The sequence below is a fragment of the Miniopterus schreibersii genome, assembly GCF_964146895.1.
Source record: "Miniopterus schreibersii genome assembly, chromosome: X".
Taxonomy (NCBI): Eukaryota; Metazoa; Chordata; class Mammalia; order Chiroptera; family Miniopteridae; genus Miniopterus; species Miniopterus schreibersii.
Window position 1 is genome coordinate 59320099 of NC_138104.1, and position 27954 is coordinate 59348052.

The window sequence follows — 27954 nt, forward strand, 5'->3', positions numbered from 1 at the left end:
ATCATCAAGTCTTACCATTTATTTCTTTATGGGATTAAACAAGAGCAGAGAGGCCTCTGCCCCACAATGCAACAAAACAGAAAGCAGTACACAGAGACTCTCACTGAAACACAGAGGCAGGGGAAGGGGGACAACTGAATCATAGCCAGGTGAGGGAGGAAGGGGCAGGGGACTACTAGGAATCCAGCTTGGAGACTCAGTCATAGAAACTAGTGCAAGAAAGCCCTACTCATGAAGCACAGTGTAGAAAATGGCATAAGAAAGCTGCCCAGCTCCACTGCCTATGACGGAGGGCAGAGCAGCTTGAGGGGTGGTGTAAGATCTGGGTGGTGGGGTGGATACGGACAGTCAAATGACTTTGAGGTGGAGTGAGGTGCCCCTTTCCCCTGCCACCGGGCAAGGCCCTGGGCTGGTCTGAACCAGGGGTCTCCTGGGCACTTGGTGAGGGGGAAGAGAGGATGGGAGTCTCCAAGGGTCCATTCCCTAGGGCCCTAAGGTCCCCTTTTACTTCCCAGTCCCCTTTTCCCCTCCTGAGGATGCAGGAGTTAAAAGGCAGTACCTAGGGTCTCTCATGTCTACATAAGCATCTCTGGAAAGGAGCCAGCACCTCTTTCCCTCCCCAGCTGAAAAGAGCACTCTAGGGATAGGGTATGTGGCTAGGCCCAAAGTGCTGAGGGCCAAACAGGGGAGTGTGTGGTCAGGGCACATGGATGGGGGAAGGGGGCACACTGAGAGAAAGGAGAAAACTGGTAGGGAAAGACTCCCCAGTCTTCTGAAGCCTATTTGGGACACAGCTGAGGCCCTTAAACGATTCCCTCTCTACAATGGAAGTCTCCCATTTATCCCCCAGCCAACCAATTTCAGCTGTCCCCTCCTGATCCCCTTCTTGGTTTTACCTAATGTGGCTCCAGGCCTATTCCTCCCCTTAACTCACTAACATCACATCCTAGGACACAGGCTCTTCTGGCACCAAAGCCCCTTGGCCTGTCCCAGAACAGTTCTGGCTCCTTATTGGCTTTGAGATGTCCCAGGCAATGTGACCTCCCACTCCCAAGAGATAAGCACAAGGCTCATGGCCCCCAAAGGACTCTCAGTGCCTCTTCTCTCACTAAACCCTCTAACCTGGCTAAATAGTTCAAGTTTGTCAGTCAACAGATGACAGCACATTCTCTTTATTCAGTGGGTCCTTTTTGCCAGTTTCTGGATGTTCTCCAGCAAGGGGCAAGGGACCCACCTCAGGGTGAGGAAGAGTCTGGTTGTTGCACTATTGGAAGAGTAATCCATGAGGTCACGGATGGGAAGGGATGAATACTCTTTGGTAGGCTGGGGATGGGGACAAGGTGGGGATGAGGGGGGCTCATCTCTGGAAAGCCCTGGGGCAATGCCACCAGGTTCTCCTTCATGGAGGCCTGGGTTACAACAAAATGGGGGAGTATGGGGACCCAGGCCAGACCTGACCCATTTGGGCTTAAGTCCCTCCTCCCCATGGAGATCAGAAATGGAAAGAGTTTTGACCCCAAGGCCAAGATCTCTAGGGCAAGAGCGGCCCTTGGGAGTATGTGCACCTTCTGTAAGATATGGCCCTTCAGAGAATGGCAGTCGGATCATGTGCCCTCAGCCTTCTGTTTTGAGGTCCAGCAACCCAGTTCCTGTACTCTTTCCCAGAAAACTCCTTATACAACCTTTTTTGATTTGGGGCACTGTCCTTGAGCTTACCTCAACACTGATCATACACCTCCCCAAAGTCTGGTAGCAATAACCCATTTAGCCATCTTGCTACGCCCTCTGACTACAACTCTTCTCTCCTCTATCTCCACTCTCTCACCACTCATTCTGCACCCCATTCCCTCACTGCATAGGGTAGTAGGGCACAGTTTCACTGGGATCCTGACCCAGCTGTGACTATGCACACCTCACCTCCCAGCCTGGCACTTCCCTGTGGTGGGCACATGCAGGCCAAGGTGCGCTGGAGAAGGGCCACTGCACCGTCTGCCATTGCCTATAGGGGTATGGGCAGAAGGGAATTAAGGATCTTGGCAACAAAAGGAATGCGGAAGGGGAAAGAACTTCTCCCCTCTGGGCCCCCCAACATTCCTTGCAGGGCCAAGGCTGGGCAACCAGCCTCCTTCTTTAGAGTCAGGGCTCTTGGCAAGAGTGGGCAATGCTAGCCCCCACTCTTCCCCTTTTTTGTTTGCTAAGCCCCATAGGTGGGGCTTAGGAGGGGGCACCTGCTGCTCCTGCCTTTTTCTCTTGAATGAGTTTTGCAGCTCCATGGGACCTTCTGGCTGTTCTGTTAGAGCTGCTTCTTGGGTGGGAATAGGTTGGGGACCATGTGTAGTCCCTCATTCCCCCCACCCCCCACTTGGTTCTGTATCTCCCATGTGAGGAGCCCCCTTTCCCCTGCCCCTGGGGGAGCTGGAACTGATGTCATTGCGTGGTGGAGGTCTGTCTTCCCTCCCTGCTGTCACTCTTCCCGAGTTAAGCCCTCATCTAGGGCAGGCAGTGCCTCCAGCCCCAGTCCCCCACCACTCTGGTTGCTGGAGATGGACACCATGGTATGGAGGAGCATGAGAACAAGGACATAGAGCCGGATCCTGCTGGGGCTGAGGCGGGAGCCCCCAGAGACCGGCAGCAGGGAGGGCTTGTGGCTGATACGGCCTGGGAGGTCATGGCGGGGGTGGTAGTGGCGGAACTGTTGGTGGTAGTGGTGGAAATAGGAATGGTGGAATTGCTGGTGGTGGGTTTTGGGGGACTCAGACTCCTTGAACTTCTTCTTCTCCGACTCACAGGAGACCCACTGCACGTCACAGCACTTGCTTTCCGGCCGCTTTGGCGAAGTATCCAGCAACCCTGCCAATGGATAAGGAAGGTGTGGTGGGGTGCTCAGGGGGCTGAGGCCTAGGCCTTTCCTAAAGATGAGCTTTTCAAAGCTGAGACTGACTGCTTGGGTAGCCGTGCCCAAGACTCCTTTCCCCCTGCCCCTTGCCACCTTCTTTTTCTGGACTGTTCTCTCTCAGGGGCTCCAGATGCTTTCTCTGGGATGACTCCCTGGACAGGCATGTCTTGGACAGCGAGAGGGCCACTCTGCTCTCTGCCCCTACTCCACTTGCCCTTATCCCAATCTGGGGACCTCATTGCCTGCCTGCTCCTCCAGCTACTAAACTTCTTCTAACCTGACTTCCCTATTGTCCTCCCTGCTACCACATCCCAGGCCTGGTGCCTGCCCTGGGCCCCGGCCTCCTCCCTCCTCCCCAGTGCCCTGCCTTTACCTGTACAGATAAAGCCAGGGAGCCCTCCGTACACCATTTCCTCATTGTCGGGGAGTATAAAGGGACACCGGGTCTGCACCTCCAGGCAGTACTGCTTGCAGGGCACCCAGCGCTGGCATTCTTGTTGGGTCACGCTGAAGTATTCTGAGCACAGCCAGGCCTTGTAGACAGCCTGTGGGGAAAGGACAGAGCATCAGCCCAGGCATCAGCCCCTTCCCACCTCAGAAAAAAAGGATGAGGAGGGTGTACTTGTACTCTATGGGATGGGGTATGTGCTCACCAACCCAACTACAGGATCCAAGAGAAGAAGGGTTTGGGTCAAGACTGGTACATCCTACCCTAAGGTAGGACTCATAGCCAGGACTCCTGAGTTCCTGAGTCTGCAATCATCTAAGACTTAGAATTTGTTCATTGGTAGAGTCACAAAATTACTCCTATGTCTGAACTGGAAAGGGCCTTACCAATCATCCCATTCAACCCTACCATTTTACAGTTGGCCCAAAGAAGTGTCCTGACTTGTCTGAGGTCACCTATAACAGGGTCAATTTCAGTTCTATTCAATTCAGCAAACATTCATTTGGCTGATGATGGTAACTTTCTAAATTCAAGAAAGAGAGAATAATCCTTGCTTTACCTCATTAAGTTGTTGTGTGGATCAAATAATATGACACATGAAAATGTCTGGTAAACTCTAAAGTGCAATATAAATGTGAGGGGTTATTTTGAATAAAAACAGGAATCTGCTTTACCAGATACCACATGTACCTTCAAGCTTTACTTAATCCATGCTCAACCCTGGTGGGGGGCAGACACCATACTTCATTTGGAAACTCTGCTTTGCCGTTTCATTTCATGGGTATATTTTCTGTCCCTTATCTAGCCCACTCTTATCAGGTGCTGGGTCCTAGCTAAGAAAGGTTCCCTGCTCTATACTCTTTTATTATCATCAAGCCTAGATTTTCTCAAGAGTGACACTACTGACATTTTAGCCTGGATAATTCTTTGTAGTAAGGCCTGTTCAGTGCACTGTAGGATATTGAGCAGCATCCTTTGCCTCTACCTACCAGTTGCCAGTTGTAGCCCCCTCCAATTGTAACAAGAAAAAAATGTCTCCAGCCATTGTCAAATGTCCCCTGGGGGGGTGTCAAATTATCTCCCATTGACAACCACTAATCTAGCTCCTTGCTACAGAAAGTATGGACCCAGGCCTGCAGCAATACTATCACCCACCTAGAAGCTTGTGAGAAGTACAAAAGCCCAGGCCCTGCCCCAGACCCAAGTCAGCATCTGTAACTCACACTTGAGGTTAGAGCACTGCCCACACCCAGTCTTCATCTCTTCAGAGGCACCTTCTCATAGTTGCTCATCACAGCAATGGTTCCCAGATTTCAGTGTGCCTCAGAATCCCCTAGAGCACCTGTTAAATATACAGCTGGCCCATCCAATTCACCTTCAAAAGGATTGAGGTGGGCTCAGGGATCTGCATTTTGACAAGGGTCCAGATCATTCTGCTGCCAAAGTCCTTTCACCCACACTCTGAAAAACATGGTCAGCTTTTTACACCAACTTCAAACATTTACTCTAAAATACAAATAACTCCACTGTGAACATAGACTCTGGCAATGTAATTTCACATTGGCCTTTTCCATAGCCATCAGTGATGGGTAGTAGTGGGATATGGTGCAAATCAACCGCATAAGGAACAAAGCATCGCTTGGGACTTTGATATCTCACTGGCATCTGAAATTTAACATGCTCTAAATCTTAAAATAAAGTTCTCAACTTATTTTTACTCTAAATCTTGCTCTCAGCCCCAAGTCTTGGCCATTTCAGGTAAGTGCTACCACCATCCACCTGGGTATCCAAGCTGGAGACCTAGGTGTAAGGCTACATTCCTCTCTTTCCCAGCATCCTCACACGAAGTCCATCCACTTTCACAGCTTTATTCAGGCCACTGTCATTTGTCACCAGTTTCCTTTCTGGCCTTCCTGCATCCACTCTTGGTCTGTCCAATCCACTGTTCACACAGGAGTAAGAGCAATCTCAAAATGTGACATCACATCGTTATTCCCTTGCTTCAAACTCTTCAAAGCATTTAGAATAAAATCCAAACCTTAAGCCACAGACCTCAAACCCCTGCATAACTTGTCCCCGTCTGTCTCTCCAGTCTCATTTTCTACCTCTCCCTTCAAGCTCATCATGTTCCACATGCAGAGGTTTTCTTTCTTTTTCTTGAACATTACCCACTTCTTCCCAACTCAGGGCTTTGGCACATACTGTTGTCTTAACCTGGAATGCTCTTCCCCCTGCTTTGGCATAGCTAGGTCCTTCTTATCTTTCAGGCCTCAGTTCAAATATCACCTCCTCAGAGGGGGTCTCCCTGACCAGTCTAGCTAGAGGACGCCCCATCATCCTTCTCTTTTTTTCTTAACTGTTCACCACAAGTATGACTTTGGCTGCATCCTTGTTTTGCTTTTCTCTGTCAATCTTACAAAAATGTGAGATGCATGAAAACAGACATGGGCTTGTCTTATTGACCATCGTGTACTCAGCACAATATATGTAAAAAATGTCTGTTGATTGAATGAGCTGGACAAGTAAATAAGGACAGGTCCCTACTCTCAGAGAAAATCTAGTTTCATGGGTAGACACATCTAACTTGAATCTCTGGCATATGATCCATGCTATAAAAGAGGCTAAATAACTGGCCATTGGAGGGAAGCAAATAGAAAAGGGAAAGATTTCAGCAAGGGGGAAAAATTTTAAAAAATTCAAAAAAAAATTAAAAGTATTAAAAAAGAAAAAATAAAGAAAGAAAAAAAAAAGAAAAAAAGGAAGAAAAAGATTTAAGCAAGGGGATAATAGCTGAGCAAGGACTTAGTAGGATTTTAGACAGCTGGGTAGAGATGAGACAAAAGGGGATTTCAGGCAGAGGCAACAGCTCCAAGAAAGCTATGGAGGTGATTGAATACAAGGTGTGCTAAAAGAACAGAGAACGATTTTGTATGAATGGAGTGGAAATGGTACCAATCTCCTGTGGATGGACATTTAAGTTATTGCCAGAATTTCACTATTCTAAACAATGCTTCAGTGAATATCGTTGTACACTTATCTCTTGCATACCTGTGTTACATTTTATTTATATGAACTAAAAGTGAAATTATTGGAATAAAAGATATCTACAAAAGAATGAGAAGGAAATGAGAAGAGAGTCAGAAAGAACAGTGAAGGTAAGAGGCAGGGTAAGAGAGAGCTGGAAGGGTCAGAGACAGAGCCAAGGGGTCAGAGAGAGTGGCAGTGAGGTAAGGGGGTACAAGGGAGGAGATGTATAAGAAACAGACAATAGGAAAGAGTAGGGAGTTGGAGGGTAAGAAGTGGTGGTGATAATGGGGGTAGGAAAAAGCAGGGTTAAGAAGAAAGGGTGGGGAATAAGAGACGGAAGGTGTAAGGGAAATAAACAGGTGTGGTGAGGGTAAAAGAAGATAAAGGTAAGAAAAAGCAGGGGGCAGAAGGGTGGGGGTAAGAGAGGGGCTGTGAAGATGAGGGCCAAGAAAGGGAGAGTAGGAAATATGAGAGTAAGAGTGAGCAGGGGAAGAAAGGTGGGTGTGGAAGGTAGGAGTGCAAGAAAGCAGGGGTAAAAAAGAGAGATATGAGAGCAGGAGGGTAGGAGAAAGAAATAAAAATAAGGCAGGAAAGAAAAGGAAGCCCCTAGAGATAAAGGCCCCCGGGCCTCAGAGACTCCTGCCCTCTTTTGGACCCCAGAGAGCCAAGATGAAGCTGTGTCCATAGCCTCTGCCACAATCTCTACAGCCTGGACTCAAAGTCCATCTCAAGCCTCACCCCAAACTATGTGGAATAACCCCCTCTTTCACCAGTGGGTTTCAGAGACCCCTAAGGGATTCTCCCTCAGCTCTTCCAGTTCAACATTTCTGTTCCTAGGTGAGGAGTCTCCATTGGGGTTCCAGCTCTCCTCTCAGGCAACTGCAATTAGCCTAATGAGAGGCTGTGGTGGCTGGGCATTCCTCTCATTGCTCAGGGAAAGAGGAAAGAAGTCCAGGAGGGTGAGAGGAAGGCAGGAGGAGAGGGGTGGCTTGACCTTGAGAGTGAGACCTTTCTCCTTAATTAGATGACCCTCCCTCAAGCCCCACACTCTCAGCCAGAGTCACCATGACAACAAGTGGGCCAGCAGATTGCCTGAGGAGGACACCAGGCTTGTGGGTGGTGAGGCAGGAACAGGCAAGGAGCTAATGAGGGGAATGGAGAAAGAAGAGCAACAAGGGGCTGAGAGGTAATTCAATTCCTTGGTCCCACACAGAGCCAGCTGAGACCATTGCTGGCCCACCTGCTTCAGGGGTGGCCTGGGATTCTTCTCAGGTGAAAAGTCTGGCTCTCAATGCTACCACCTGGGCAGCAAGCTTGCCTTAGTCTCTGCAGCCTTCTTCCCTAGACAGGTCTAAGTAGCTTGCCTTGTCTCATCAGTGTTAGGACTAAGCCAGAGGGGACTGGCTTGTTTGCACAGGCACAGGGGAGCTGGGCACTCATCCACAATGACAGGGAAGAGCCAGGTTAGGAGACCTGAGGTGCTTGCTGGAGCTGAGGCATGCAGAGAAAAGGAAATTTCTTAGAACCAGATAATAGTTGAGAGACCCACTGAGCCAAGACTCAGGGCCAGAGGGTTGGAGATCTTTTGCTCTAGTTTTTCAACTCTGGCTGCATATTAGAATCACTCAGAGAGTCTTTTAAAAATGCTCTTGTTCGGCCCACATTACACTCCAGACCAACTAAGTCAGAATCCTTGTGGGTGGGGCCCACACATCTGTAGTTTCTCAAAACACCTCAGGAAATTTTAATATGCATCTAACTATCAGCGTAGCCTTAGTACATCATTTTATAGAAAAGGAAACTGAGGCCTAGGAAAGGGGGGAGGACTTGTCTACAGACACATAAAATAGTAGCAGAGGGAAAAAACTGAAACCTGGTTTCTCTACTCCACTTCCAGGGTTCTTCCTACTGGGCAATCCTACCGGTGACTTTAAAGTCCAAACTCGGGGCAGAACACAAGGGCATGGGTAGGGGGAAGAGCTAAGGACCACTCCTTCTCTGGGCTTTCAGGCTCTTCAAACTCCAGATGTGGCAGAAAAAGCTTCATCATGCCCGGTCCTCTGAGCTTACCCATCCTGGGCCCTCGAAGTAGCAGCAGAGGATGGGTAGGGTAGGAAGCCTTGGCCTGGCAGTGCCGTCCTTTTCCTATAGAACCCCCCTTTTCCACTTCAGTGAGGCCACTGCTGGGCTCAATCAGGTTCTGGCTGCTGCCAAGTTGCTATGGGAACTGGGAGGGGAAGGAAGCAGGGAGTAACTAGAGGGAACACCAATTAACCCAAAAAAGAAGGTGGAAAGGCTGTCCCATCCCTCCTCCCAGCTGGAAACTGAGGCCCAGAAAAGCCAGGGTTAAAAGGCAGGTACTCTGATGACTAATCTGATACCTCTCTGCAGTACATCCACCAGCACAGCTAGAATTGTGCACCTATTCCTGATTCTGGATCAGAACAGGGTAAAATCAATGTCAGTCTCTCCAACACAGGGGACAGAGATCATGGACATAATTCTGGTGACAGCTACTCTTGAAATGAGAGCATGCAAGATGAAGGAGATCCCCACCCCTCCTGAGCTCTGCAGCTGCCAGTTTAGAGAGAAGTGGGAGGACCTGGAGAGCATCACCTTCCTGTTCCCTGTCTTGAAACCCTGTCTAGGGCATTCTCATCCCAAAGCTCCTCTGGAAAGAAATGCCTGACTTCTGGCCCCCAGGGTGCTGTGTGAATGCACACGGTGCATGAGTATACACACAAAGCCCAAAGCCAAGATTCAGGGTCAGACGATTTAGAAAGAGGAAGCCATCCTGGATTCCTTGGTTTGGAGGCTGGAAAACCCTCTAGAGAGGAGAGCTTTATTTCTTGCCAACCAGGAAGTCAGCAGTTTCCTTCTTGGATTCCAACAGGCTCTCTTCCTTAGGGCCTGTTTCCCCATTCAAATCCTCCCTACAGAACTTCACTGCTACTGGTTTTCTTAATGTACCCCTGGGACCGTTGGCCAAGAGCTGCAGCTGCAGAGCCTGTGGAAGAAGAGCAGCAATCTGGGCTGGACTTGGGAATGAAACCCACTGTCCACAGCACAGAAGTAACCACTCCACTCCCAGATTTTGCCTAGGGGGAAACTGAGGCCCAGAAAAGCCAGGGTGAAAAGGCAGGCGCTCTGATGACTAATCTGATACCTCTCGCAGTGCATCCACCAGCACAGCTAGAATTGTGCACCTATTCCTGATTCTGGATCAGAACAGGGTAAAATCAATGTCAGTCTCTCCAACACAGGGGACAGAGATCATGGACATAATTTTGGTGACAGCAGTTCACTGGGACTGACAGAGTCACACTGGGATTAGAGGCATTATAGGGCAAATCCAGGTGCATGGCATGGCTTTACTTAAGTGGCTATAAAAATAAGCAACAGCTTTTCTGCTTCTGAGAATGAGCAGTCACGAGTCAAAGTGGCCTGGCCTGGCTTGGAGGAAAGGTGGGGGAGATGGCTTGAGAGATGGGTGAAAACGTAGAACAAGTGCAGTTCCAGAGGGCCCTGATGCTTCCAAGTACCTTAGGCCATCTGCTCAAAGGCCAGTGGCTAGGTGGGCCTGGCATGGCCAGGGTCAGCCTGGTTATGGAGAAGCAGTGTCTCAATTGCAGGGGCAGCTCTTAAGGAGCCTGGATGATCCATATCAATCAGGTGAGCAGAGGAGGCAGGTTCATGACCACTCCAGGATGGAAGGGACTGTGAGAGGCATCATTCCATTTTCCTCTCTGCTTTTGGAATTTCCACTCAAACATCACCGCCAAGCTCTATTCAGCTACTTATTGTGAACCTCCTGTCAGAGTGTACTTCCTCCTAGGGCAGCCCATACCTTCAGACAACTCTAGCAGTTAAAGAAGTTCTTCCTCCTTCTGAGCTGAGATAATGCCTATGTGGCTTTACTCATGGCTCCTACTAGCTTTTCTGGGACCATACAGAGAATAGTCAGCTTCCTGTCCCCCATGCCAGCCCAGCAGGTATTTGTCAGCTTCTCTGAATCAGGTCTTCCCATCCATTTTTCCATGCAATGATCACTTTCTGAACATCCTCTGATTACCCAGCACTGTGCTGGGGAGCTACAGATCATAGAGATGAGTAAGACAAGGTTGCCATCTTCAAGAAGCAGGAGAGACAACCATGTGAATCAATCATTATAAGTCACAGTAATAAGTAGAGGAAGGCCATGCCCATATTATGATATGCTCCAGATGCTGAGGAAGAGCTGGGCTTCTCCCCTATAGGCAAGGGGGAGCCTTTAACAAGTTTTAAATAATTGCTTTTTCAAGATTGTTTACTACTTCTGTGAATAACTTTACAGACTATGTGGAGACTGTAGGCATCAAGACTGGTGGAGACACCAGTTAGGAGACTATTGCAACAATCTGAGGGAAAGGTAATGGGGACCTCAATGAAGCCAGTAGCGGCAAAATTAAGAAATCAAGAGAAGGGGGTGGATATGAGAAGAGATGTCAATGAGGTAGAATCATTAAGATAACTTCTAGATGTGGGGAATGAGTGAGAAAGAAGGGTCCAGGATGACTACCAGGTTTTTGGCTTGAGTGACAGGATAAATAGTAGTTTCATTCATTAAGGAAAGGAAGCCAGGAGGAAGAGTAGATTTGGGGGTGATGAAGATGAATTCAGTATTGGTCATGTTGACTTTGAAGCATATGTAGGTCAGCTAGGTAGAAATGTCAAGGAGGCAGTTGGACATACTGGTATGAGCTCAGAAGGAGGGTTTGAGCTAAACATCAAGGCTTGGGAATCATCGAGAGTTAAGGGGTTGCCCGGCCAGGCGTGGCTCATCGGTTGAGCATCGACCTAGGATCCAGGAGATCGCAGTTCTATTCCTTGTCAGGGCACATGCTTGGATTGTGGGCTCGATCCCAAGTCGGAGGCATGCAGGAGACAGCCGATCAATGACTCTCTCTCATTATTGATGTTTCTATCTCTCTCTCTCCCTCTCCCTTCCTCTCTCTGAAATCAATAAAGTTATATTTAATAATAAAAAAAAAGAGTTAAGAAGTTAATCATTACAAACATAGTAGGACTGTACTTTCCCACACTTTTTGAAGTTAAGCATGGACAATGAAATGTTAGTTGAAGTGACATGGATCACTCTTGGGAGAAGCTTTAAGAGCTGATATATGAATTACCACATTCTTTCCCCCCTGCTGCTGACTGTGGAAGCAGTATTGAAATGAATCCTTTACTGGCGTGGGTCTCTTGGAAACTATCACGCGTACATGATTCCTGATGACCTGTTTTGGACACGTATGGTAAGCAAGGAATAACTGTTGTGTTTCTGATATTTGGGAGTTGTTTTTTACCAGAGCATAAACTAGCTCCTCCTGACTGATAAAGCAATAGTGGAGACCAAGGAAGTGATGATATTGCCTATGGAGAGTGAGCACAGAGAGAAATAGGATCAACAGTGGATTCCTGGAAAACACCAACATTTAAGGGGCAGATGGAGAAAGGGAATCTGATGAAGATGGAGGAGTGGTTTAAGAGATTGGAGGAGAAACAGAAGAGAGTGATATTCTATAAATTAGGGAAGGAGAGAGTTTCAAAGAATGGTCAGCAGATAAGGGCTTAGACAGGATCATGTTGGTAGTCTCACCATGGTGAGATCAGTTTGAGTGGAGCAGTGGGGGTGGAAACCAGACTGTAGCCAATTTAAAAGGAGCATGAGGGAAGAAAAATGGAGATAGCTATGTGTAGACTACTCTTCCAAGAAGCCAAAGACTCCCAGTTTTTTCAACTATTTCATGGGATGTGGTTTCCAGTTTTCTCTTCTATCCTGGTTGCACATAGCCAGACTAGTTCCTATTTTCCTGTGTCCTTTGCAACTGGACATAATCCCAAGACAGAGTTTATCAACACAAAGTCAAATAGAATCGTGAGCCTTCCTATAGACAGTATTATATTCTTCTGGTATTCATTGGAGATGGAGAGGGGAAGGTCTCCCTGGAGTGTGGGATCAAAGACAGTTTATATTAAAGTCCCTGCAAGGAGACAAAGCTTTCGGGTGAGATACCTGTATCAATTAAACAACCTTGAGACCTAGGGTCCCTGAAGACAAGGATTGTACCTATTTATCTGTATACTGCCCTCAGGGTTTCCCCGGAGCTGGGTATAAAGAAGAGGTGCTTGCTAAGTACTTGAAATCCAAGTACTTAAAAACCAAGCTTCCAGCATTTAGCCAACATTGGAGCAAAGCGAAGATCTCCCAGAAAATGGTAGAAGTAATGGGTTGTTTAACGTGTATGGATGGATTTTTATAGCTCTGATGGAGACACTGGGGATGCACTAGCAAAACATCACAGAAAACCGGAAAAAAAAGAGGCAATTATTAACTCTAGGAAAACAAGTTGACCAAGGAAGAAAATGTAATCACAGTATTCTACATCACTCAGCTGTGAAAAATATTTATAATCTTAATAATGTAAACATGGACTACTGTTACAACCAGAAATTGTGATACACCCATATTGGATGTCTGAGGGAAGAGGAAGTATATTTGCACCTATGATGCTGCTTGTAGTAAGACAGCTAAATCCTTTTAATAAAATAAAAAGTTAACAGATATTTAAAACAGAAAAAAATAACAAATAGTAGTATTAACATGCCATTTCAAGGTGTGGAGGTAAATATCAGAAAAAACAGCTAAGAGATTTGCAAGTATTTAACTCTGCAGAGTGAAGCTCAGGGTTGGAGCAGAGGGCTTTTGTTTTAATTATAAGCACTGAGATCTAAGTTTATTATTTAAAAACGGTACAAACTACAAGGATATACAGGGTGTTCCCTCCAAAAACGTCTACACACTCTGAATGATTATAAAGTCAGTGTTTATTAACACACTGTTCATTTTCAAAATTTATAAGAATTACATAAATGAATACTTGTTTTTGTCAATATCTATTTTCAAACTGATGACCATTCTGGTCCAAGCACTGCTGATAACATGAAGCAATGAAATTGCAAACATCAAGAATAATTTCCCTCGGTATTTGTGCACCCTCAAGTCATAGCCTGTTGCCAGTTTTATACTGTAAACTTTATCTTTTATGTATCCCTGTAAAAAAAAAAAAAGTCTAGTAGCACTTCAGGATAAATTTTCTTTGTTCAAAGCTTAGTCTGGCTTCACCAATTTTTTTCAAATCAGTTAAACCTGAAAAGGAGTGAAAATTAAGTGAGTTATCAGCTGTTAAAGTATGTATACATTTTTTGGGACACCCTATATGTCATATATATATGCTAACAATGGCATATATAGGATAGATATACACACCCACACATACACACACAGATATTTTAAACAGAAAAGTCAAGAAATAGCAGTACTGGTGTATCATTAAAAATGTGGAGTTTTTAACGGACCCAGCCCCAGCAGAGGGAGCCACAAGCTGCGGAGTGCAAAAAACTTCAAACACAGTACTAAAGGCCAGTCACAAACAGCGTCTGACATTGACCTGCACCAGAGACCATCCAAAAGACTGGGAGTCTTAGCAGATCTACTTAATATATAGAAACAAAGCCAAACAGACAGCCAAAACCAGGAGACAAAAAACAAGCCCCAAATGAAAGTACAAAATAATTCTCCAGAAGAAGAGCTAAAAAAAATGGAGATAAGCAATCTATCAGATATAGAGTTCAGAATACTGACCATAAGAATGCTGAACAGCATGAGAAGTGAAATGGAAACTATGAAGGAAATTAAGAATGACATAGTAGAAATAAAAATAAAAAATTGGAAGGAATAAACAGCAGGTTAGGGGAAGGTGAGGATAGGGTCAGTGAATTAGAAGACAGGGCAGAAAAAAATCACTCAATCAGAGAACCAAAAAGAAAAAACAATTTAAAAAAACAGGAGGAGGGTCTAAGGGAGCTGTGGGACAACATGAACATAATAATATTCGCATCATAAGAGTGCCAGAAGAAGTAGAAAGTAAGCAAAGGTTAGAGAACCTGTTTGAAGAGATAATGGCACAAAACTTCCCTAACCTGGTCAAGGAAAAGGTCACACAAGCCCAGGAGGCACAGAGAGTCCCAAGCAAGAAGAACCCGAAGAGGCCCATGCCCAGACACATCATAATTAAAATGTCAAAAATTCAAGACAAAGAGAGAATCTTAAAGACAGCAAGAGAAAAGCAATCTGTTACCTACAAAGGTGCTCCCATAAGGCTGTCAGCTGATTTTTCATCAGAAACTCTACAGGCCAGAAGGGAATAGCATGTAGTATTCAAGATAATGAAAAGCAAGTATCTGAAACCAAGAATAAAAAAACAAACAAACAAACAAAAATGTGGAGATAAATATCAAAAGAAAAAGCTAAGAGTGTTTCAAGTGTTCACTCTGAAGAGTGAGTATATAATGGAGCTTATAAACCTTTTAAAATTATGAAATATATTACTCTGATAAAATAAAAATATAAACTGATTTATAGCCATGAACCTCAAAAACAATAAAACAAAATCTGTAATACTTGGCCTGACCAACTTCACCAGACTCAGCTCCAAAGCCCCAAAGCCCCAGGCCCTGCACTGCCCACTGCTAGATCACTACTCCATCACCACTGTCTGGGCCAAAGGCTTGGGCTAGGTAAGCTTAATATACCAAGAGAATGAATGAGTGGTCCCATAGTCAAAGAGAGGAAGTAATATGAGCAGATGGGAGCTTTGGGGGCTTTTGTGCTCAATGGCTGTGTAGGCTACCACAGGAATGGTGCCCATGTGACAGTGACAACCATTGCTTCCTTTGAGTTGCATACAGATATGCTTGGCATAAAATCCCACTGACCCTCCCAGGCACGCCTGTCTGCCACTCATTGCTAGCGCTGAGCCAAGTTCCCAGAAGCAATCTCCAGTCTTCTGCAGGGATCATCATGAAACCATCTTCCTGTCCCTGCCTTACCTCCTTCCCCAAACGCAATGCCTTGCTAGACAGATGAGAGGCTGGGGAGAACAGAGACTTGATAACAGGACCTGTCAGCTGTGCCTGTGTCCGGAGGTTAGGTAAATCAAGGCATTGGCCCATCTAAGCATGTATTTGTGCCCTCACTCACTAGAATATCTCCAGTTGCCGTCTGGCTCCTGACCTTCAACCCCCACAACAGACATTTCACTCCCCTGCTCCCAAATTACCTTTCCTTTTTCCTAAGTAGTCCATCCCAGTGTTGTCAATCTCAATTGGGTATTAAGCAATTATTTGGATTAACAGATCTAATTAAGGTGAGAATAATACGTACCGTTTATTAAGTGCTTACTATATGCTAGACTTTGTTCTAAACAACTGACATTGACTCATTGAATCCTCACAACCACCCCCTGAAGTGGAAATATATTTACAGGTGAGAAGACAGGAAGGACAAGAGAGTATAAATAAACTTGCCCAAGGCCACACATCCAATAATAATAATAATGGTGGCTACCATGTCTCGAGCACTTTGATTTCAGACACTGTGATCTTAAGAGATTAGCATGTTGTATGTCATTTAAGCTTTGTAAATGATCCTATTTCTTAGTTTTAAATACGGAGAAAATGAGTTTTCAAGAGAGATGAAAGAATATATTCAAGGTGTAAACAACTAATTTATGGAGAAGACAGATTTCAAACTGAAATTTGAAGCCAGGTTTACCTGGACTTCAGTGCCCAAGCTCTAATACACCATATTGCTCCTTGGATGGTTCCTACAATTTCACTGTCACCATGGAAATAATTAGCTTGTTACTCAACTCTTTTTTTTATGGAATTTCAGGTCAAGTTAGGGAGAAATGTCTAGGACTGGATGGGAGGGTACTTTTATAAAATCAGTATATGCATCCCATTCCCTGTATGAGTAAGGGTTTCTTTGTAAGGGTGTGTGTGTTGGGGGAAAACATTTGGGTACTAGAGAATACAAATGACCATTTCCCCCATCAAAGCACTCCCTTCCCTTCTTCCTCTAAACTAACTCTCTCTCTCTCTCTCTCTCTCTCTCTCTCTCTCTCTCTCGGTCTCTCTCCTGGGAGACAGAGATGTTGAAAAGAGGCAACTGCTGCTTTGTTTCTTCAAAACCCACCAGCTTCCTACTAAGAGCCCTGAGCTCACTATTCCTGCTATCATCTTTGGCAACTGGTGAAGGGAGAGCAGCTGTCTCCTTGTGGAAAGGTTTTCTTGCCTTTGTACATGAGTTCTCCTCTCCCAGGTCCTATCATTTAGGGGCTTCTGGAACTTCCTTGCCCTAGAACTCCAATGCCAGAGTCCATTTGTTCAGAAAGGTCTCAGGGCAGCTGCACACTCTACCTAATTGTTCCTTCTCCCCAGCTTGTCCCATAAATGTTCTTCATTGCAAATCCTTTGCTCCAGTTAAGATAGGGAGTTAGCCAGAGCTGAGCTCAGATTCTGGGCCTGCCGCTAGCTATGTGGTCTTAGACATATCACCAATAAAGAGGCAGGGACTCAGCTACTGATTTGCTGTGTGACTGTGAACAAAGTACTTTCCCTCTCTGGGCTTCAATTTGGATCCAAAAAAATGGTCATTAGGGTGGCAGTATATATGGGAAAAAGACAGGGTTAAACATTTTTAAACTCAAATAGTCCTGTAGGCAAATCTCGGGTCCGCTCTTACCACTTATGAAACCTCAAGCAAGTTACTTAAATTCCCTGATCTACACTTTCCATATCTGCAGAATGGAGATAATAAAAGCACCTATCCTTACCTTTCTGTAAATGATGTCTGTAAAGCAACTACCACAAGGCTTTACCTATAGTATAATTACACTGACATGGATTGGGTAGTACCATTGCTTTCCAGCAATCAAATCCCTAGATTTGACCTAGATTCAAATCCCAGCTCCAAGTTTTACTAGCTGAATGACTTTGAGCTAGTTACTTAACCTCTCTGAGCCTGTCTTCTCCTATATCAAATGGAGATAAATACATATGCACATCACAAGGCAGATGCAAGAATTAAGTGAGATAAAGTATATAAAAAGTGGATGGGATAGTTCCTTTTTCCCCCCATTCCCTCCTTTCATCTCTAAGATTCAAATAACAAATGGAAAAAAAAAAACCACCCACAAGACCTGCCACAAATGTGATCAGAAAAGGTTAAAACCATTAATACATATAAAAAAGTACATAGAAATCAATAAGAAAAACACAAGGCATGAATAGGCAATTCACAAAACAGACAATAGAAATGGACTATTAACAAGAAAAACGAATGTTTGACCCCAAGGAATGCAAATTAAAAGCCAATGCTATACCATTTTCAACTCCAAATTAGTAAAGCTTCAAAAATATGATACTCAATACTGAAAACAGTGGTAAATTAGTCCTACATTTTTGGTGATGGTATAAACTAGAATAATCCTTCTGGAAATAAATTTGTTAGGAAAGAAATCTGCATGTCAAAAGCCTTAAAAGGGTTAACACTCTGATTTTCTAAGACTAGTCCCAAATGTTCATCCTACAGAATTAATGTTTATGCTCCCATTTGTATGCAAAACAAAGGAAAGAAGAAGGCATTTTGTGTGTAAATGTTTCTGTAGCTCTGAGAGAGGGGCTGCACAAATTGTTAACATCAGTGACCTCAGGGCAGTGGGACTGCGAGGAGAGGGACTGGAGGATTAATGTTTTCTTTATTAGCCTCTGTATCGTTAGATTTGGTACAATGAATATGCATTATTTTGTGATTTAAGAAACTCAGCAAAGTAGGGAAATAATAAAAAATAATTGAGATAGTATTTATTTTTTTAAAAAGAAACAAGTCTGAAAAAGATTTATGAACAAAATATTCTTCACAGCATTATTTATAATAGTAAAAGTTGGCAGTAAATATCTAACAACAGAGGACTATATCGCACTATATATAAATTGCACTATACTTATGTGATGAAATATTCTACACTCATTAAGAATGGATGTTGCCCTGCCAGGCACATGCCCAGGTTGTGGGCTCAATCAATGACTCTCTCATCATTGATGTTTCTATCTCTCTCCCTCTTCTTTCCTCTCTCTGAAATCAATAAAGATATATTTAAAAAAGAAAAAAGAAAAAAGAATGGACGTTTATGGCCCTAGATGGGTGGCTCAGTTGGTTGGAGCATCATCCATACACCAAAACATGGCAGATTCGATTCCAAGTCAGGCCACATACCTAGGTTGTGGGTTCGATCCCCGGTCAGGGAGCGTGCGAGAGGCAATCAATCCATGTTTCTCTCTTGCATAGATGTTTCTCTCTCTCTTTCTCTCTCCTTCCCTTTCTCCCTCCCTCCCTCCCTCCTTCCCTCCCTCCCTCCCTCCCTCCTTCCCTTGGTCCCTCCCTTTCCTTTCCTCTCCAAAATCAATAAAAACATCCTTGGTTGAGGATTAAAAAAAAAAGAATGATGTTTACTAACATTTAATTACATGGAAATATACTCAGTATAACTTTTAATAAAATGTTAAAAAGAGCAGAGTAAGAAACCATGATTTCATCTATGTAAAAATATATAGTCACACCTATTGGATGGCTATTATAAAAAATGAAAAATAACAAGTGTTGGTGAGGATGTGGAGACATTGGAACCTTCTTGCATTGCTGTTAAGAATGTATAATGCTGTAGGCACTGTGGAAAACTCTGTGGCAGTTCCTCAAAGAGTTAAATATAAGATTACTATATGACCCAGCAAGTCCACATCTAGGTATATATCCAAAAGAATTGAAAGCAGGGATTCAAACAAATATTTGTATAACAATGTTCATAACAACATCATTCACAATAGACAATAGGTGGAAGGAAATGAAAACATAAGCCCACACAAAAACTTGTTCATGAATGTTCATGGCAGCTTTATTCTTAATTTCCCCAAAGTGGAAACAACCCAAGTGTCCATAGAAATGAATGGATAAACAAGGCAATGTAATATTATTCAACCGTAAAGAGGAATGATGTATTGATCCATGCTATAAAATGGATTCACCTTGAAAACATTACGCTAAGTGAAATAAGCCAGACATAAAAGGACAAATACTGTATGATTCTACTTATATGATGTACTTAGAGTGGTCAAATTCATAGAAACAGAAAGTAGAACAGAAGTTACCAAGAGCTGGGGGAAGGGAGGGAGGGGAGTTATTGCTTAATGGGTATAAAGTTTCTGTTTAGGAGAATAAAAATGTTTTAGAAATGGACGGTGATGATGGTTGTACAACAGTGCAAATGTACATAATGCCACTGGATTTGTACACCTAAAAATGGTTAAAGCAGTAAATTTTATATGTATATTTTACCATATTAAAAAACTAAAAAGATTATATATCTATATTTATGTATCTATCATACGTGCCACAAACAGACATATCAGGAGGAAATACACTATAACATTAAGAGTGTTTCTGTGACCTTTTCCTGTTATACTTCTATTTTACAAAATTTCTCAAACACCATTTTTTTTGCAACTGGAAAAAAAGGTGTTTGTAAAAGATTCCAAGTCTATAAAAATTCTGAAGGATTAACATGTTTGGAAGTTTTAGTTGAGTTCAACACTAAGCAGACAGGCTCACCTTTCACAAGTAGCTAAACTATCTACTGAAAACCAAACAAAAAGACAGGAAATGATGGTATCCCTACCACTATCACATGCCCCTCTCCAGGCAAAACTTGATGAGTTGGCACTTCCTTCTCCCCCAAGAGAAGCCTAGCCATCCCAGGCCAGGACTCACCTAAACCCTGGCATGGAAACTAGATGTCCAAAGCCCAGGCCAGGCCTAAGAAGGCTCTGGGATGAAAAGGTGTCACTCTTTCCCCTTTCAGCTCTCCCACTCAGCAGGTGTTAGATGGGGCTCAGGCCTGCACTAGGCCTGCCTAGAGGACCTTCTGTCCACCTGCCCCAGTTGATCCTTCTAGCAGATCGAGGCTGAGACTATAATAGATACCTTCTCTCCAGGCAGGAAGAGCCCAGCTCCTCCTAGCTCATTTGCAGAGCCTGAAGAAAAAGGAGGGAGTGAATATCCCCCTTCCTCATGACTTCCTCCATCACTATCCCAAGAGGATACTAGTGATTGGCACTGAGTCTCAAAGATATGAGACTAGGGTATTGAACAAAGAAAATGTTGGTGAGTCCCCATTCTCAGTCTGAGATGCTCCAGGGGACCCCTACAAGCTACCAAAAGGTTCTGCTGGACTTCACCTGCTGTCAGTCCAGCTTCTTGCTACAGTCTTTCCGCCGCCATCTGGGCATTAACTACCTCTGACAGTTGGAGATTATTAACATTTTTATATGTATGTGCACTGGGGAAGGAACACATAGACCTGGGGGTGTATCCCAGTCCTCCCACCTTTTAGCTACATGGTTGGGGTAGGTCATGTTTCCTCACTAACCCTCAGTTTTCTCACTTGCAACATGGGGATAATGATAGTACCTGTCTGCTAGGATGACTGTCAGAATAAAATGAGTTCATGGACACATACAAAGACCTTGGCATCTCTTGGGTACTCTGTGTGTCAAAAGCTTGCTGTTTCCTTTCCCCCCTTCCCTTTCTTCTTTGGTTCCAGCCTTCTGGCCCAGAGACTTGTGATTTAGATTGCAGCTCCTTTCTCTAGAATCCATTCAAGCAGGAGCTTTGGCCCTGGCAGCCCATTACTCCATAGTAACCCCTTCCTTTTCCAGGGAAAGCTGCAGCTCACTTGGTGCCCTTGCTCTCTCTTCTAAGTAAGTACTTGCCTGGTTCAAGGTGTCAAAAATCCAGGTTTTTCTGAACCCCTTCTTATGCCCATGGAAAAAAGTCTAGTCCAGCATCCCTGGCCACCTACACACACTATGGTCTGCATAACCACAGGAACATGACATGCCAGTTCCCCAGACATCTCCCAGGTCAGCATCAGAGTATGGTGCTTTTGAAAGTCTATATTTGTCTAGATCCTTACATGGTTTACCATGCACCTTCTCATGCTTGTGATGTGTTTGGAGACCCTTGACCCTCCTTTACTTTGTTTTATTTATTTTTTTAATATATTTTTATTGATTTTAGAGAGAGGAAGGGGGAGAGAGAGAGAGATAGAAACATCTATGATGAGAGTTACTGATCGGCTGCCTCCTGCATGCCCCCTGCTGGAAATTGAGCCCTCAACCTGGGCATGTGCCCTGACCAAAAATGGAACCCAGCTCTCCTTGACCCTCCTTTAATCTCAGCCCCACCCACTGTCTTCCCTTTCCTCACCCCCTGCCTCCACTGTGTTCAGCAGACTTCCAGCCAGACCATGAGATTGGGTGGGCGGCTGCCAGGCTTCCTACCTACATTTAACTCCCTTTACCCAGGAGATACCAGTGTATCATTCTTGGAGGTTCCTGTTGCTATGGTGACTATAGTAGTCAGGAACCAGCCTGTGGGAAGGATGGGAAGTGGCCATAAAGAAGACTGCATGTCTGTGTGAGTTTATGTGTCTAAATGTGTGTGTATGCATGCATGCATATATCTGCCTTGAGTGGGGAAGAGACAAGGGACAGAGGAAAAAAAGAGCAGGGGGGGGATAAAGGGGACCAGAGGATGAAAAGGGGGCAAGAGGAGGGATGAGGAAAAGGGAGGTGAAGTGTGAGTGGGGTATGAGGGATGTGAGGGTGAGGAGGCATGGAGGTGTCAAGGGCAAGAGGTGCAGTGCCAGGAGGGTTGGGGGTAAGGGTTTGGGCAAAGGTTGGGAGGGGTATGAAGAAGAGGTGGGAGATGAGAGAACTGGAGAGGGATAGAAAATGGGAAAGGGTCAACTGTTAATAGAGGAGCAGGGCTGGGACAGGGGGAGCGGAAGGTGGGAAGGAGTGGGGGTAACTATTGGGAGAAGTGGGGGCCGGAAGTGTGTACGTGTAAGGGAAAGGACTAGAGAGTGAGGTGTGGAATGTGGTCTGGAAAGGGTCTAGGGTGATCTTCAAGTAGAAGATTGGGAAGGTTGTAGGGTCACTGGTATGTGGATGAGGGGTGTTGAGTGTGGGCAAAAATTTAAGAGGAATATGAGGGGTAATAGTGGGGGTGGGTCAGGATGGGGTCAGGGGGCCCAGAGAGGTGTGGGTTGCATGAGGCCACTTTCCCAGTCCCACATTTAACCCGGTGCATCCTTGTCCGAGCTATAAACATTGCCTCTTTTCTGCCCTGGCTTCTTCTAGGAAACCCAAAGCTCAAATTCCTGAGGAGTGGGCTTCTGTGGATCTAGAGTTCCCCCCCCCCCAGAGGTGGCTTTGCCATAGTTTCCAGAAGACAGTTTCTTGACTGCAGCCCCTTTCCTCCACTTCCAAACAGGGACCAGGGCACCTTCTCTGCCCACAAGAACCCTGGGTTGGAGAGGCTGACTGTGGGCCCTGCTTCCCGCCTGCGAGCTTGAGTAACAACAGGGACCATTGGCCAACTTGGGGATTGTGCCCTTTGCCCAGCGTCCTGAGCTCCCTGCTCTCAGCACCAGCATTAGCCCAGGAGTCCCTCATAGCAGGAAAGCTGTGGTAGGTGGGAGGAGAGAGGAAGGCAACGAGGCAGAAACAGCTGCCAGCCAGAGTGGAGGAAGAACCAATGGGTACGGGCAGAAGGTGAAGCACTGGATCTGGCACCCCCTCCCCACCATGAGTGAGTGTTAGGCTTCCTGCCCCAGTCCTTCCCATTCAGTGTTGGTGTTCAGGGAGCAGTTAAGGCTCATGGGCCTTAACTCTGGGCTGAAACAGACCTGGTCCATCTCTCACCATAATCTGGAATTAGAGTTATCTCCACAGCATTTCCTCTAGGGGTCTGCCTGAATCAGGCCAGACATTTCCTGGGAACAGGAGCTCTCCTCCTCCTAAGGCAGTCTTGTCCCTCTTTTGAAGAAAAAAAACTTAACTGAGTAACTCTGTCATGCCAGGCTTAGGTGCTGTGCATACTTCTCATTAATAATGACCTCACAGGGTTGAGGTTCATTTTATAGATGAGAAAAGTGTGGGTTTGAGAAAAAAGTCCACAGCTCAAGGTCACATAGATAATAAATGAAAGAGCTGTGTCTGAACCCAGGACTTTCTAACTATAAAGTACCCCTGGGACTAAGCAGAATATGCCTCTTCTTTTGCATCATGACAACTCTTCAGAGGTCTGAAAGCAGAGACCACAGCCTTCTGAGTGTCCTCTTCTCCAGGTGAAACAGCTCCTTCAACTTTGTCCAAGAGAACTTGGGTTTCAGCCTACTCCCAACCTGCTCAGTGTAAGACCCAAAACCAAACACATGGTCTTCCAGGTGGATTTGGGCCAGTTTAGAACAGAGCAGACCTATCATATTCTTCCTTGTCACTAACCTTTACTTTTGTGGCCCAATGGTTGGTAAGAGAGCTGAGAACTGCCCTTCTCTTGGGCTTCTAGCCCCTCTTGGATCAGAGTTATGAGAGAAGAGGCCAAAGATTTGTTCCCATCTCCACCACTCCCTTCAATTGGAATGCCCTGAATTAGAGGAGGGAAGTGCAAAGATAGGGGAAGAGGCAATTAGAGCCAGGCAGGGGCATGGCAGGGCTGGGAGGATGGAGAGCTGTGGGGAGTGAGGTGGCTGTCCAGTAACCCTAGGCAGGGCCAAGAGGACCAAGGGGAGGGGGAGGTAAGTGTTTTGGAGGTGTGCACAGGGGGGTTAAGGAGGTGGAGGATGGTCCCTAAGGTTAGGAGAGACCAGGGTGGAGATAGGCATGGCCTGACTAAGTCAACATTGCCCTGCCCTGGGAGAGGAAGCGACTCGTGCATTAAGCAAATGTTACAACTGGTACTAAATTGGGAGGTGTCACAGGCAGCAGTGAAGACAGGTATGATTATTGGGGCCTTGTGTGACCCAAAACAGGGGCAGACATTGCAAAGGGAAAGAACAGAGTTTTTGGGGTTTCCCAGGAAAGATCTGACTGAGACACAATCAGGGATGGGGGTCATTTGGCCCTGAAGAAGGTCCAGGCTTGGTTTCCAGAAGAAAAGAAAGCCCTCTCATCCTGGCCTGGGGCTGTGAGCTCTCCACCCAGGAAAAGTTTGAGGATGGTTATCATCTCCAAGAGATTCCATTTGGGGTAGGAGCTGAACCGGTAGGCTTGGAGTCTGGGAGCGGGATCAGGGATCAACAGAGAAGGCCTGGGTTATAAGTGGGGTGATGGGATGAAGATAGAAGGGCTGCAGGAAAGAGAGCAGGGATGTCTTTTCCCTTAGTGCCCATAATACAGCTGGAATCAAGAGCCCTTTAGGTCTAGGCCTGAGTTGAGGGACAGAGCATTGGAGAGGGATGGGAAAGATAAGAAAGCTATGGAGCTGGCACTGCCCTTCTCCTGGCACAGCAGGCAGCAAGAGAGCAGGCAGAGTTCCTTTGAGAGGGAGAGTGAGAGAGGGAGAGCAACAGCGACACACAAGGAGACAAAGGAGAGAAGGGAGGGCACCAGCCACTGGGAACTTAATGGGAGACACTGGAAAACACATGGGATTAGCACCAGAACATGTGGGTTGGAGGCCTGGCACTCCTGCTCATTAGCTGAATGAACTTTGGGCAAATGGCTTGACCCCCCTGCACCTCAGTTTCCTCATCTGTAAAATGGTGCTGGGATTACCAGTCTCCTTGGGCAGTTGTGATCTCATAATATATTGGAGAGAGGTTAAAACCCTAGCCATTACATCAATGTTGGGTGTTATATTATTATTTCAAAATGCTATCAGCTACCTCTTCCTACTTGAATCTCACACAAAATGCTCAGGATGTGGGCAAAGCAAGGATTATTACCCCTGTTTTACAACTGAGCAAATAAAATCTTAGAGAAGTGAAGTGACATGCTCAAGGTTACACTGTTAACAAGGGGTAGAGGTTGATAAGGCCTAAATCCTGGAGATCAGTGGTCTTTCTCCTACACCAAACTGCTTGGTAAAAATAATCAAAATGAGAGATTATTATTTAGTGTGGGATCAGATACAGCTTGAAGCCAACTATAACATGGGGAAAACCCATGGGGAACTTGTGGCATGGTCTCTCATTCATCCTGGTGATTGAAGAAAAGGAAAGTTGGGGCCACAGGGTTGAATTGAAGGCCACAAAAGACATACATTCTTTATTGATTTTGCTACTGGACCATGTCTGTCTGTTCCCATTGAGTGTGTGTACTGTGGCTTGCACTGAGGCTGTGTGTCTCTATCTCCATATGACAAAATATGTCCTTTTTCGTGTGACAGGACTTCTGTCTTTGTGTCTTTAAGATTTTGGGGAGATGTATGTATGTGACAGGGTGTCTGCTTCTGTAGCACTGTTTAGTGTGACAACCTCTCTGTATCTCTATGTGACTTTGCCCGGGGTAGTGGTAGTGCATGGCTGTGTGTGTGTGTGTGTGTGTGTGTGTGTGTATCTGTATACCTTTAAGAAATGGAATATCTCATTTGGTAGTGTGAGTGAGGCAGTGAGTCAGCTGAGAATGAGGGAGGCGGGAGGAAGGCAGCTAGGTTACAAGAACAAGAAAAAGGAGAAGGAGAAAGTAAAGTCAGGAGCAAGAAGCTACCCCTTTCCTCCCCAAACCCCTAAGGAGCCCACCAAGAGCATGGAATCCTGCAGAAGTCCACAGGGGTCATGTTGGATGGAAAGAGGCACTTCTTGCCCCTCCCCAAAGCCTTGGTGGGAGACAAGCTAGACTAAGAGGCAATCAACTCCCTCTCCAGCTCTCAGTTCCCCCATCCCTGCTTGAGGATGGGTGAGGCCGCCACCATCCCAACCTGTCTCCTTGTCACTTGACCCTTTGACCTTGCTGTTCTCTTTCCTCCCAAAAGCAAGCCACCTGGCCAGGATGAGCCAACAAGGCAGTAGCACCACATCCCAAATGTTTACAGCCCCCATACACTTACTACGCAGAACCACCCTGCTGAGAGGGTCAAGAAGTTTCTCAACTCAGCTCTGTTATAGGCAGGCCAGTTCTGCAGCGGCCTCGTCTCTCCTCTGGATTTCTGTTCCCAGCAGCCAGAAAGCCAGCTGTCTCCCACTGCTACCTCAGGGTGCTAGAAAGGCACTGGGAGTTTGGTAATGCACCAATCTTCAGTGGCCTTCCCACAAGTCACTATGCTCTGTTCCCAGCTCTTTCTTTTGTCAGGGAAGAAGAGCTGGAAAGGAAATGACCAGCATCCCTGGGCTCCACCTGACTGGCCACCTCAGGTCATATAAGGTCAACAGTGTGGTGTGCCCCACCAGCAGGGGTGCCCCTCCTCTAGCCCATTTGCAGGGACCAAAGGGTGAGGGCTAGGTTGCCAAATATTCTTCCTTCAGCCTTTGGCCTTCCCCCTGCACCAGCCAGTCCCAAGACTTCCAATTCCAGCCCAAGAAAGGAAAAGGGCACCGCTGGCTGAAGATGGAAGCTGGGGGAGCCAGATCCCTCTTTCCACCCCTTTGCCAGCGAGGGCCTGGAGACACCCTCCCTCCTCAGGCGGGGAGGGATGCCAGGAGGCCCCAGTCAGACCGTGCCCAGACCAGGAATTAATATAAGTTGGCCAGGTGGTGACCTGACCTGAATCCCTGAGGCCCCTTCTCCTGAGTGGGTTCCAAAGCAGCATTCATAGTGAAGCACTGAGAATGGTGGCGGTGGGTGATGGGAGGAGGTGTGGTGAGCAGAGGGGGAGACCTCTTTTTTTTGTCCAGGCCCACCACCACCGCTCCCAACGCATGGCCACGGAGGCCAGTCCCTACCTTACAGCCTTTCGTGCAAGACCGGATTGAGTACTCTTCCGCCTGTAAGTATTTATGCAGCACGAGGTCGAACTCGTCATATTTTTCCTGAGCATGTCGGTCGAGCCTCTGGTACGCCTCGATACAGTTGCTACACACCTCCCAGGCCCCGGAGCCCGGGCTGGCTACCACCGCCAGCAGGTCCCCCAGCAGGGCGTCCAGGCTGCAGTCTAGGCTGTCAGGGCGGTCCATGCCCAGCAGCAAGTCCCAGACCGTGTAGGTGTTGCAAAAGGAGAGAGTGAAGTTCCGAAAGTGGCCTTTGAGCAAGTTTTTTTTGGCGGAGGGGAACTCGGCCGGGGCACGAGAAGGGGAGTCAGGGGGCCGCAGTGGGGGGGCTGGGGTGGTTGGTTCGAAAAGTCTCTGCAAAGATTGCAATTTGGTGCAAGCTGCGTCCAGCCCCGTGGGCTCTGGGACGCCGCCGCAGTCTGGCCCGGGACCGGCGGCGGGGACGGCTTTGGTCAGGTTGCTGTATCGGGGGCCGCAGGTGCCAGGGGGTGCGCTGGGATCGCCAGGCGGTGGCAGTGGCAGCACCGCACGAGGAGGCACGGGCTGCCGCTCACGGTCGGTCCCCCAGGGCGGCCGCATGGCGCTGCTTAGTTCCCTGGCCCGGGGCCGGGCCCCCGCGCACAGCCACAGATGGTCAGAGAGCAGCACGGTGAAGAAGAGCAGGGACGCCAGGGACAGTCGCCATCGCTGCGCCCGCTCGGAGTCAGCGCAAGGTTTGTCGCTCGGCCTGGGAGCCCAGCAGCAGCAGCAGCAGCAGCAGCAGATAGTCAGCGCGGCGGCGTCTTTCCCGGGCCACATCCAAGCGCCCCTGAACATATTTCAGGGGGGTCCGGGCTGGAGAAAGCAGGCAGGCGCGAGGCCGGCCGTCTTGGGCG

General features: G+C 46.5%; 1 protein-coding gene across 1 annotated transcript; it reads right to left on the minus strand.

Annotated features, from left to right (window-relative positions):
- On the minus strand, positions 1-27945 carry NALF2 (NALCN channel auxiliary factor 2). The gene is made up of 3 exons (XM_081125609.1): positions 27035-27945; positions 3270-3441; positions 1-2850 (listed from the first exon to the last, which is right to left on the minus strand). Exons 1-3 carry the CDS (start codon positions 27893-27895, stop codon positions 2465-2467), a joined length of 1419 nt encoding a protein of 472 aa, XP_080981735.1. The 5' UTR covers positions 27896-27945; the 3' UTR covers positions 1-2464.
- Between the last annotated feature and the right edge of the window lie 9 nt (positions 27946-27954).

Excerpts from the sequence above, each read along its gene's own strand:
- NALF2 (XM_081125609.1), bottom strand. The coding sequence starts at position 27,895 with ATGTTCAGGGGCGCTTGGATGTGGCCCGGGAAAGACGCCGCCGCGCTG. Across the intron at positions 3,442-27,034 it reads CTTGCACGAAAGGCTGTAAG|GCTGTCTACAAGGCCTGGCT; the intron begins GTAGGGACTGGC and ends CTTTCCCCACAG. Across the intron at positions 2,851-3,269 it reads CCCTGGCTTTATCTGTACAG|GGTTGCTGGATACTTCGCCA; the intron begins GTAAAGGCAGGG and ends ATCCATTGGCAG.